Source organism: Lactuca virosa, chromosome 4, assembly GCF_052849685.1.
Source record: "Lactuca virosa cultivar CGN04683 chromosome 4, Lactuca_virosa_CGN04683_v6, whole genome shotgun sequence".
Taxonomy (NCBI): domain Eukaryota; kingdom Viridiplantae; phylum Streptophyta; class Magnoliopsida; order Asterales; family Asteraceae; genus Lactuca; species Lactuca virosa.
In genome coordinates, this window is record NC_136429.1 from 126,744,713 (window position 1) to 126,756,802 (window position 12,090).

General features: G+C 31.5%; 2 protein-coding genes across 3 annotated transcripts; both read left to right on the forward strand.

Moving 5' to 3' along the window:
* Positions 1 to 1,291: 1,291 nt before the first annotated feature.
* Positions 1,292 to 4,003, forward strand: LOC145107336 (OBERON-like protein). The gene is made up of 3 exons (XM_079044207.1): positions 1,292 to 1,427; positions 2,043 to 3,207; positions 3,310 to 4,003. Exons 2-3 carry the CDS (start codon positions 2,064 to 2,066, stop codon positions 3,867 to 3,869), a joined length of 1,704 nt encoding a protein of 567 aa, XP_078900333.1. The 5' UTR covers positions 1,292 to 1,427; positions 2,043 to 2,063; the 3' UTR covers positions 3,870 to 4,003.
* Positions 4,004 to 4,838: 835 nt separating this feature from the next.
* Positions 4,839 to 10,976, forward strand: LOC145168463 (glucan endo-1,3-beta-glucosidase 4-like). Of its 2 annotated transcripts, none has more exons than XM_079087265.1 (3): positions 4,839 to 5,159; positions 5,389 to 5,637; positions 10,722 to 10,976. In XM_079087265.1, exons 1-3 carry the CDS (start codon positions 5,099 to 5,101, stop codon positions 10,754 to 10,756), a joined length of 345 nt encoding a protein of 114 aa, XP_078943391.1. In that variant the 5' UTR covers positions 4,839 to 5,098; the 3' UTR covers positions 10,757 to 10,976. The 2 variants fall into 2 exon arrangements, with proteins under 2 accessions (XP_078943391.1, XP_078943390.1); XM_079087264.1 differs by lacking the exon at positions 10,722 to 10,976 and adding an exon at positions 7,096 to 7,477.
* Positions 10,977 to 12,090: the final 1,114 nt, after the last annotated feature.

The following is a 12,090-nucleotide window of genomic DNA, read 5'->3' on the forward strand; positions in this document are numbered from 1 at the left end:
GGACGTTCTTTTTCTGAAAGTTCTCGGTTTAATGAATACTACGACTTTAATTTAGATCACAAAGGCTAAAAAGCAGTTTATCAAAAACTCACTTTTTACGTCATATGATGTCGTGCCGGTTCTGTCGCGAAACTTCAATAAGTCATAACTTCTTCATTATAACTCGGATTTCGGTGAGGTTTTTGCCTAAACGTTTCTAACGAGATGATCTACAACTTTAAATAACATTATTTTTTACTTATTTCCAACTTAAATTTCACATTTTCGTTAATTTCAATATTTGACATTTGATTGGAATCTCATAATACTTTCAATACTTCTCGAATGATTCTAAACATAGTTTTACTTCAATTCTTATAAAACTATCTTGTTAGAACTCATTGCTCAAAACCATATATTATTTAATAATATTCATTTTTAAACTAACAAAACACTAGGGATGTCAACGGGGGAAAACGGGACGGGGAGTGCATCCCCCTCCCCCGCCCGCGAAATTTCTCTGTCCCCCCGTCCCCGAAATGTCCAGCCTTCCTAACCCAGCCCCGGCCCCCGAATCCCCCTTATTACCCCCGTCCCCGCCTCCGTTCCCCCGTCCCCGATTGATTTTGGGTTGCCTTTTTTTGGGCTAAAAGAAGTTAGTAACAAATAATTATTTATAGCAGAATTTTACATGTTAAATAAAAAAGTTATGACATCTTAAAAAAATTATACTAACAACTTAAAAACATGTTTTTGTTGAATTTTGGAAGCTCAAAATCATGTTATTGTTTATTATATTCATATAATTAATACATATAAATATATATATATAATTTATTAACGGGGTCCCCATGGGGGTTTCGGTACGGGATTGCCCACCCCCGGCCCCGGCCCCAAAATTAAAACGGGGGTTAAACTTGCCCCCGCCCCCGATTTTTTTAATAAATACCCCCAAATAGGACAAAGCCCCCACAGGAACGGGGTCCCACGGGACTTTTTGACATCCCTACAAAACACGATAACTGAACGTGTATGTTACATTATACAAATAAAACCGCACCGCACCAAAAATATTCGGTTTTTGTAAAATTAAAAACCACACTATCGGTTTTAGTTTCAGTTTCGGTTTATGCGGTTTTTTAATTCCAATGCGGCATTTGCCGAGCTTTACAAAAAAAAAACATGAAAAAAAACTTAACTAAAACAAACATTTTGGATTGTTGATGCTTCGGTATAGTCTCAGATACTCAAGGGACTGTTTCTGTAATTAGCTCGAAGAGAACATTTTGACCTTTTCTTGTTGGAACATATCACCCAAAAGTTCAATCAAGGTTTTGTTAAGGTCCAGTTCCAAAATCGCAACTGCAGAGGCCTCAAAACTCTCCCCTTCACATGATTTGACTCTAATTTGATATTCTCTCCTGAGATCGACGAGTATTTGTTTTCTGGTGAGTATTCTTTCATTTAAATTTGCCATAGCCTTCTTCTTGCTGCAGTATTCGCACATTTCTTTCTAGTTTCCAACTTAATACTGGATGAAAACCTCGGAACTTTTCAATTTCATTTGATTCTGTGATTTTTTGGCATGATTGAAGTAATTGAGTTGGCAGTTTAGCATTAGGGTTTCATGAGCTAGTGATCGGGTGCCGATTTTCAAAACCTCAATCTCAAACTGAAATTAACAAGTTCTACGATTAGAGCTCAGCCCTAATGCACTGTCAGCTATGAAGCCAGAAAATTTGAGCGCTTGTTTTCTCGTATATGAAAGAACTGATGATTTCTTCCTATCTAGGAGAAATGCAAAGTTCTATGAAGAATTAAAATTGTAATTTAGGGTTTCTGATTGCAGCCCTACAGCTAAACTACCCTTACACCCACAGCTACATTTTCCCCCAAATTTGGGCATGAACGATCTATATGCCATTTCTGAGCAGCAGATTGAAAACACAATATTGACTTATTACCATTCTAACATAACATTTCTTGAAAATTTCTGGCTTGCTGCAATATTCCAATGAAGATATGATAGCATTGCATATTCTAACTCATTGTTGCATATTCAGAATCAATCCACACTACATCTCATGGGCACCTCTTCAGGATCTCATTTCAACAATCAACCTTCACCAACAATGCTACCTCCACGTCAGCAAGTAAGATCCACACCTCTTCACACCTCTTTATCACTCATTCCACTTCCACCAGATGCTTCCGGATCACCAAATCTTCAAGAACGCGGCTCAAATTCCGATCAAATCCGCGAATCACCAACCGAAAGTGCAAGCTCCCGTGACACCTGGCCCGACCCCTTAATCCTATCCAAAAAGGAAAATGACAACAACACCCCTGAACACTCTGTCATCCGCCATATCTCAGGATCAGATAAAATGTCCATTAGAGATGTATGTAGGGAAAGAGTGGATCTTATTGCAGAAAGAATGCAGAATCTACCTTACGAGTTCTTAGAGAAGCTAAAGAACGATCTTCGAGTTCTTATTGAAGGATCTGGTGGTCATCAACACCGAGAAGAATACATTTCTCTTCAGAAAACGGTTCTGGGTCGAGGTGATTTGACCGAAATGACCCTCACAATAGCTCACAGAGGCCAACTAGAGATTCTAGTTGCTGTCAAGACTGGAATACAAGCATTTTTACACCCAACTGTAAGTCTCTCACAAGCTTCCCTCATAGAAATCTTTTTATACAAAAGGTGTAGGAACATCGCGTGTGGGACCCAAATTCCAGCTGATGATTGTTCTTGTGAGATTTGTACCAAAAGAAACGGGTTTTGTAACCTTTGTATGTGTGTGATTTGTACAAAGTTTGATTTTGAGGTGAATACATGTCGATGGATTGGTTGTGATGTGTGTTCTCATTGGACACACACGGATTGTGCTATAAGAAACGGGCAGATTGGTGTGGGCCCGGGTAGAAACGGGGCAGGATCCGGATCCGGGTCCGGGTCTAGGGAGATGCTTTTTAGATGTCGGGCATGTATGAGGACTTCTGAGTTATTCGGGTGGGTGAAAGATGTGTTTTATCAGTGTGTTCCTTTGTGGGATCGTGATGCTTTGATTAGAGAGCTTGAATATGTTAGAAGAATATTTCATAGAAGTGAGGAAGTTAAAGGGAGGAAACTTTATTTCAAATGTGAAGAACTTTTGGAAAAATTGAAAACCGGATTGGGTGAAGGTGTAGCTTGTAAATCCATATTGTCATTTTTTCAAGGTAAGTAAATCAATAATCAATAATCAATAATAGTTAATAAAACAAATAAACGAAAGTACCTTGCTATTTCTTGCATTTAACAGTTTAATAAACTATCTATAGAAATGGACACGGGGTCCCCACAAGAAACAGAAGAAGGGCGATTAATCCCTCCACAAGAAGCTTTCAACCGAATAGCCGATGTAGTCCATGAAGCAATTAAAAAAATGGAAATGGTAGAAGAAGAAAAAATACGTTTAGTTAAAAAAGCGCGATTAGCCCTAGAAGCATGTGATCAAGAACTCAAAGACAAATCCCGTGAAATGACATCACTTAACATGGAAAGACAAAAAAAGAAACATCAAGTAGATGAGCTTGAAAGCATTGTGAGACTTAAACAAGCGGAAGCGGACATGTTTGACTTAAAAGCTAGTGAAGCTAGAAGAGAAGCCGAGAGACTTCAAAGGATTGCTCTTGCCAAAACGGAAAAGTCGGAGGATGATTATGCAAATAGGTATTTGAAACAACGGTTGCATGAGGCGGAAGCTGAGAAACAATATTTATTTGAGAAAATAAGGTTGCAAGAGAGTTCATCGAGGGTGTCACAAGGTGGTGATCCGATGTATAATAAGATTCAAGATTTGCTTAAGAACATGTATACCACACCTTCCAAAGGAGACTGACTGTTTGTTTCTTTTTGACTTAATGGACTTAATACAGGGTTTTTTTTGTGTAAGAGTATGGATGGATGATGTTGTTGAGATGTAATGTTTATGTTTGAGTTATCGGAGTATATTGTTGTGTTGGGTTTTGGTTATTTAGTTCTATATTTGTGTGCATGTTAGTATCTATCTACTTATTTTTGTGGATGATTTCTTTTAGAACTATTTCTTAAATGAATACTTTTCAAATCATTTTCTTTTTTTCTCATGTGTATGATACATAATTTTTCTTGTCTTCTTTGTATAAGTATTACTTTTGTAAAATTGACTTAACCGATTTAACAAAGACATGATTTAATTTGGGCATATGAATCGGGAATATTTTCATAAAAAAAGTTGCGACTTAATGTGATTCTTGTGTAAAAGCAAGGATTTTTCTGTTTTGATTTCAAGAAAATAAGGCAGATTGTAGTTTTCTTTTTCTTTGATTATTATCTGTATGAAATTGTAGGAGGCTTGTGAGTTACACATGGTGATTGGGAGGAAAATTGGGGAAGTAAAGAATATTGGGAGGAAAATTGGGGAAGTAAAGAATATCTTATCTTCTTTATTGCTTACTTTAAGGCTTCCTTGACGATGATGGTAGGAATGAATGATGATTGTAGTCCCAACAATCATCATTATATTTCTTTACTTTATAAAATTAAAACCATACATAAAGTTCACTCTTGATGTATTTTAATGGTTAAATGCTTGTTTATGCAATGATTTTTTGACATTTTATATAGACAAAAGTAACTATATAACCATATATTTGTTACAATGTGAAAATTACAATGTGAAAATGTGTTTACATAGACACACATTTAAGTTTTAACCATATATTTAATTATATATATATATATATATATATATATATATATATATATATATATATATATATATCTTGTTGAATAACCCGTTGTACATTATACACTTTCTGATGTTCATCTCATTATATCGTTTTCTCTTTTGGCTTCATCTTTTGTAACCTTCATTGTTGTCAAAAGGAAGAACACCCCAATGGAATTTATCAGGAAGTGTATATGACACATTTTAAACTAAAGCAATGAGGGTTTAAATGCAACACCAAATATTTCCTCATTCTCTTCTCATTTTCTCATTCAAAAAGGATCAAACAACAATCATTCTCTTCTTAACCTTCATCACACAAAACACATAGATTTCACAATTCAAAAAGCTACCAATTAATGGCACAAGCTTTCATCAAAATGCTTCTTCTTATCACCATTTTCTCAATACATAAATCAGGTAACCATCATCGTATCACCTTACTTATGAGTTATGAGGACACTGTGATTTAACTTCTCATGTTGACTGTGTCTGTGCGCATTGTGGCATGTACCCATTTACTTTTGTTTTGAACGACCATAAACCCATTAATTACTTGTAGTTATATATATTATCAAAATAATAAACCCGCATTTTGTTTATGATGTTGTTTTTCTTTTGTGATGTTATGGTTTCTTGATGAGTATAGATGGGCAATTTGATGATTGGTGTGTAGCTGATGAGCAAACCCCAGATGAAGATTTGCAAAGGGCAGTTGTTTGGGCATGTGAAAATGGTGCAGATTGTAGCAAGATTCAACCAAACCAGCCTTGTTTTCTGCCAAATACAATCAAGGATCATGCATCTTTTGCATTCAATAGCTACTTTCAAAGGATGAAAGCACATGGAGCCACTTGCTATTTCAATGCAGCTGCTCTTGTCACTGATCTTGATCCAAGTAAGCATATTATTCTTCCACAGTTTGAATCTTTGCATTTTGCATAACGAGTGTGTGTGTGTATATATATATATATATATATATATATATATATATATATATATATATATATGTATATACACACACGTAGAGGTTCATTTGAGACTGTTTTTTTGTAAGACACGGGACGCAATCCTAGCCACTCATCTTCAAGATCAAAACAATTAAAAAAAAAAAATTCTAAAATGCAAAAATAGCGAAAAAAATAAAAAGAATAATTTTTATTATTTTCTTTTTTTATTTCCAAAAAAAATTGAAAAAAAATAAAAAAATAAATCCACACCAGCAAGACAAAAATTCTAAAAAGACGAAATTAAAATAATACACATAGTATTTTGTTACAATATTCTAAAAAGACGAAATTAAAAGAATATGTTGATACTACTAGGTAGGGACTTTTAGAACATTCTTGCGATGCGAAGTATTTACTAGTTCGAGACTTTTGATTCATCAACCATTGGTTCAAAACTATTGGGCTTAGTGTTACAGACTAAAGACCTTAATTCTTAATGGTACGGCCCGATGAACTATGGTTCAAAGATCCTGATTAACGAGCCAGAAGGGTAAAAATGCAAACCTCTCAAAGATCGAAGGTTGATGATCAATTCTATTGATCAGACATAACTATTAGACGTAACTACTGGCACAAAGACATCTCGTCCGAGGATTGTTGGTCGAGTTACCATGATTAAAGGGTAGCTTCATCAACAGTGGCGAATCTAGGATTCAAACTCACGTGTGTCCCATTATAAAATAAATGAGTCGAAAATTTTGGTTATGAGTCGGTTTGTCGATATACTTTGATCAAGGTGTTTGTTATTCATCGTTTTGTTGTTGGTATCATGATCATACCATAAAGAGCTTCTTTCACCTTTTTATGTAAATTTTTAGCATCATGCCAAAAATAATAAAATAAATAATTACAAATCTATATAAATCATCAAAAACAAATACATATACACTATCAATATATATCTATAATATAAATAAAGCATCTAATTTAAACAAATAATATATATAAAAAAATCACTTAAAAAAAGTATAATAAAACAAGAAGAGTGCCTTTTTTTTGTTTCATTTAAGTTTTATTACGTTATATATGTCGGAAGTATTATTTAGTACAATTTTAGTGAAGTAAATTAAAATGATAATTACATCTGTTCATTATAGAAAACAATAAGAGACATGTGATGTCTGACATATGATCACAAAAGCAATTATAGGTTTAGACTTTAGACTATGACTTTTCTAGTTTGTAGGTAGACTATGCTTTTTTTTTTCCTTTAATTGCTTTACAGTCCATATCGACCATATCCACTGCTACAAGAAATTTAACCTTAAGTCCTAAAAGAAAGAAAAGAAAGACTTACCCAAATAAAAATTGAATAGAGGAGAAGCAACGCATGTTTGTGGTTGCAGTGTCGGCGATAGATGGTTCAGTCCGGTCGGATGAAGGTGGGGATGGTATCCGGTACGAGTGGCGAAGAGCAGGTGAGAGACGACCAGTAGTCTAAAACTATGACCCCAAGACATGTTGAAGACAACCTGCGGTCACTGGAGATCGAGACAGTCGGAGTCGTTATTGTCGGCGACACCAAAAAATTAGCGGCGGCCGGAAGGTGGCAATTCGGTTTTTGGAAGACAAAGGGCACTCGAAAATCATAATTTTTTAGGTTTTTGTTTTCCACTTTACTAATTTTCTACCATTTATAGTTTATAGATCGATCTGAGCTTGCAATATTCTTTCTTATTATATATTTGAAAAATATTTTGTTTACTTAACAAACTCCTAAATTTCTGCTCTTGAATTTTTTTGTAAGTTTTAAAGATTAATAAGAAATTGCGATTGACAAATGTGATAAATCAAATCAAAATATTGTATTATTTATTCTTTTGTGTTACTGTATCCAAGGGTGTCCGGACTTTTTCCCAACAGGTGTCCCATGGAATTTATCGTTATATCTTGTAAATAAAATTTGAGATTTAGGGGTGTCCATGGACACCCTTTATAACACTGTACACTCGCCCCTGTTCATGAAAAGAATTAAAAGGATTCTTCCATTACAATAAAAAAGAAGGAAATCCGAATAAATAAAAATGGTGCGATTGAAGTTTTCTTCAAGAAAATAGCTTTTGATAAGTGGGGTTGAGTGAAATGGGTGTAAGAAATAAATAATAAGATAAAAATGGGTTAAATGGTAAAATAAATAAATTGATAGCACCCTACATCACTTGAATAATATCATATATTCATATTATTATATAAGTCCTTTTTGATGATCGTATAAAGTCCAATTACCTAAGTTGACTAGATGGAACTAATGTCACCTAACATATTAATTTAATGTTTAATATTGAAAAAACTATAAAAATGGTTCTTTGTGTATGTAATTTTTTAAGTTTTTGTTAAAACTCCGATTTTTTTGGATTGGTGGTCATTTTAAGCTAGTTTTGTTGCGTATTTGGTTTCTTCGCATATTGAAATAACTGTTATGCCCTTCGTGTATTTATTTTCCATTTTCTAAAAAGATTTAATACTTATTAAATAATTTTTATAATTAGAAATAAAAGGGTCAACCTCTCTCTCTCTCTCTCAACTTGTAATTAAATGAAAACAAACTTAGATCTGAAAGGATCATCATCTTCCTCTGTTAATCAAACACACAATTAGGGGATAGCTTCTCTTGATGGCGCCATGAAAATAGAATATGAGTTACTGTGTTTGCTCTCGGAATACCTAATCTGGGAGGTTGAAAATTCGTTTTTTTGTCCATAGAACGACACCTCTTCGAGGTGTAGCGCAACTTACCTTTCTATCATGGTTAAAACAGGAAGATCATCAAGCAAACATGCCAAGATAGTTCTTTTTCATATAATTCAAACTCATTAATCAATTATAATGAGAATGGTAAATAATTGAATTTAGCTTTAAAATTTGCAGAAAAATGTACTGATTATGGAGAGAGAGAGAGAGAGAGAGAGGTGAGCCCTATTTATTTTTAATTATAAAAATTATTTAATAAGTATTAAATCTTGTAAGAAAATGGAAAATAAATACATGAAGGCATAACATTCATTTCAATATTCAGAGGGACCAAACACGCAACGAAATTAGTTCAAAATGACCATCAATCTAAAATAATCGGGGTTTGGACCAAAATCCAAAAAAATGCATACCACAAGGACCATTTTGTAGTTTTGTCTTTAATATTTTTGTGCATGCATTCCTAAAAGAGTCATATTATCCTATCACCGGTTGATTTTCAGGTTAAATCTTATTAAATTTAACAAGCGGGAGTACTCTTGTATTAAGTTACTAGGCGTAACATCGCGCGTTACGCAAGAATGAATTTAAGTGGTTAAAATAATTATGAGAAAAAATAGAAATATGTTGAAATTTACGTTTTTAGTCAAGTTTTGGGCATTAACCGAATTATCAAATAACATAAAAATCCATCAACTTATATTTTGATACTATCTAATATAGTCAATACCTTATAAACTTTACTTTTACTTTTATAATATCCAATATATATTATAAATTTTTGTATAACATTAATATAATCTACGCTTCTTATGTCCGATAATATTTTTTGGATAAAATAAGAAATAAGTTGTTTTGAATGAACTATTAATAAACAATATTGAACTAATAAACTTTGTATTACACTATTTATATTACACCAAAACATCTAAGATTTCATATATGAACTTTCAAATATTAAACATTGAAATTAAGAATGAAGTCATACAAAATATATCATTATACATAAATGTCATCAACAGTTTTAAAATAAGTCGATTAGTAAATATGATATTTAATTTTAATTACATATTTTGCAAGGCGTACGTTTGACTTTATGTTGGTGCGCCGAGAATCCTCTTCCTTAATTTGTACCTAAAAAATTAAGGTGAATAGGAATATAAAATAGATATTACTAAGCATTAATATAAATAATTAAAAATGGTATGTGGATCTCCTACCACCTGTTAAAGACAACATAACTCTCTAGTGGTATCGATTCCTATATGAAATTGAAGTAGTCATTCTATGTACACCTTGTTTTCTAATTACATAAACAAATATTAGTAACCAAACATAAAAATATTATCTTTATGTAGGAAAAATATTTTAGTTAACTAACAAATTAAATAATATAAGTTTAAGAGTTATGAGTTTCAAAACATTAATATTTTTATTAATCAATCAATTAAGTAACACATGTTGAAAATTTTACAATCATTATTAAAAAGCATTTGAAATATTAGATTTTAAATTAATTTTGGTTGAAGTGTTTTGACCTCTATTATAACATATATATATATATATATATATATATATATATATATATATATATATATATATATATATATATATATATATAGAGAGAGAGAGAGAGAGAGAAATGAAAAGTATAACATATGTATGAGTTTTAATTAATTATCTTTTTGAAACGGTACAATTACAAAACAAAAAAAACATATTTAAAATATTTAATTAAATATTTTCGACATCACCCTATATAACAAATGATCAATATATTAACGATTAAACCACAATATACAACGATTGTATTACAATAATCCAAAAACAAAGAAAATATAAAAACGAATTAGTATAACAAACTTACAAATTATAAACTCTAATATAATAACATATCTCCAAAAGTGGTCATGAGACCTCAACCCAACACAAAAACTTTTAAGTTTGTTTTCTTTCTGAAATTTGTAGATGATTTGTATGCATGTCTTCCCAAAAGATTGACATTTTTATAGTAAACTTTTCACTAAATGCTAAATTAAACATATTATAAGTTATAAAATTTTTGAGTGTTAAATCATAATTAAGAAAACTTTTGAGTTGCATTAGTTAAAAAAGAGGGTTTCAAATGAATGTGGTTTGAGGAAGTTAAAAAAGGGGGTTTCAAATGCATGAGATTTAAGAAAAAATGTTAGCTTTATAAATATGTATGATGTTTTAAAGATTATACGTTTTATTTTATAATATATGAGAATATTAATGTAATGTTTCATATGGATGATAGGTCATGGCTCTTGCAAGTTTGAAATTCATGGATGAAGATAAAGTGGCATGAGATGGCAAAAATTTATGTACCAGTTCGTTCGACATATTTACAATTTAACACAACATGATTCAATTCCAAGTTTACTCTTTTTTTTCTTTCAAAAAATCAATATAAATACATTTTTGTATAAGTTTAGTGATAAGATTGTATCATTTTATATCTAAATTATGTGGTGTTGTAAATAGTATTTTGCACATACTAATGAGGTGTTATATTCAAAAAATGTTAACTGCACCACCTGAACGGTCTACGTTGAACCCGTCCCAGACTCAAGACTACTAAACTATTACAAGACAACTAACACATGTATTACATACAAATATCTTCCTTGTTAACATAACTTCTATGCTCTTCCATTTTCCTCAACCCAAGCAAAATACAGAAATGTTCATGGAATAATGTTAAACAAGGCAATTCATAAGACAAACATTGCCTTATGGGATATATAAGACTTAAAATGTAAAATGACATCCAATACATTATAGTATAAAATATTTAATTAAATAACAATATAATGAAATAGCATATAAAGGAATTTCAATTTTCAACTCAAATCGTACCTTGTTTATTTCGTATCTAACCTCAAGTAGGTTAGCAAAAGACACTTCAATTATTTACGAGAAGAATAAATAACACACTTAGCCTTACAAGTTACAACTATCTATGGCCTATGGGTCCCTCGTACAAGTAGGAACCCCATACTCACTTACTAGCGTGAGTGTTTTCATTCTCCGATATTAGTGGGATTGTTTCATTCTCCTATATAATTGGGACCAATTACAACTATTATATAGATGAGAGAATTGCATTATGCAATTATATCATATTAAATAATCTTTCATTAAAATACTATATTTAAATAAATATCCCCATACAGGTGCTTATGTAAAGCTCACTTGAAGACTAAAGAGATATCTAGTCTCGATCACCCTTCATTGCATCATACCCGTCCAATACCAACATTAAAGTTTTATATCATTAAATGATTGTATTACATTTGAGATCCTTATTTATATAATCACTAGGTGTAAGACCCATGTATTACATGAATTCATTAAAAAAAAACTAAATATGAAATTCTAAACATTTAAGAAGTTTGAATTTATAAGAAAAATTAGAATAATATTGAATTATTAAAATTAAAGTGTTTTTTTCTCTTTTAAATTTAAACAAATAATTTAGATAAATAAACAAAGGAAATTAATGGGGTTTACTTTAGAAATTAGAAGGAAAGTCAATTAATGAAATTGGTATGTATTTATTATTATATTTATTGCAATTAATACATTTAATTAATTATTATATGAAATTTAATAAACATGAAAAC

Coding starts and splice junctions, on each gene's coding strand:
- LOC145107336 (XM_079044207.1), top strand. CDS start 2,064: ATGGGCACCTCTTCAGGATCTCATTTCAACAATCAACCTTCACCAACA. Junction 3,208..3,309: donor CATATTGTCATTTTTTCAAG/GTAAGTAAATCA, acceptor AACTATCTATAG/AAATGGACACGGGGTCCCCA.
- LOC145168463 (XM_079087264.1), top strand. CDS start 5,099: ATGGCACAAGCTTTCATCAAAATGCTTCTTCTTATCACCATTTTCTCA. Junction 5,160..5,388: donor TTTCTCAATACATAAATCAG/GTAACCATCATC, acceptor TGATGAGTATAG/ATGGGCAATTTGATGATTGG. Junction 5,638..7,095: donor TGTCACTGATCTTGATCCAA/GTAAGCATATTA, acceptor TTGTGGTTGCAG/TGTCGGCGATAGATGGTTCA.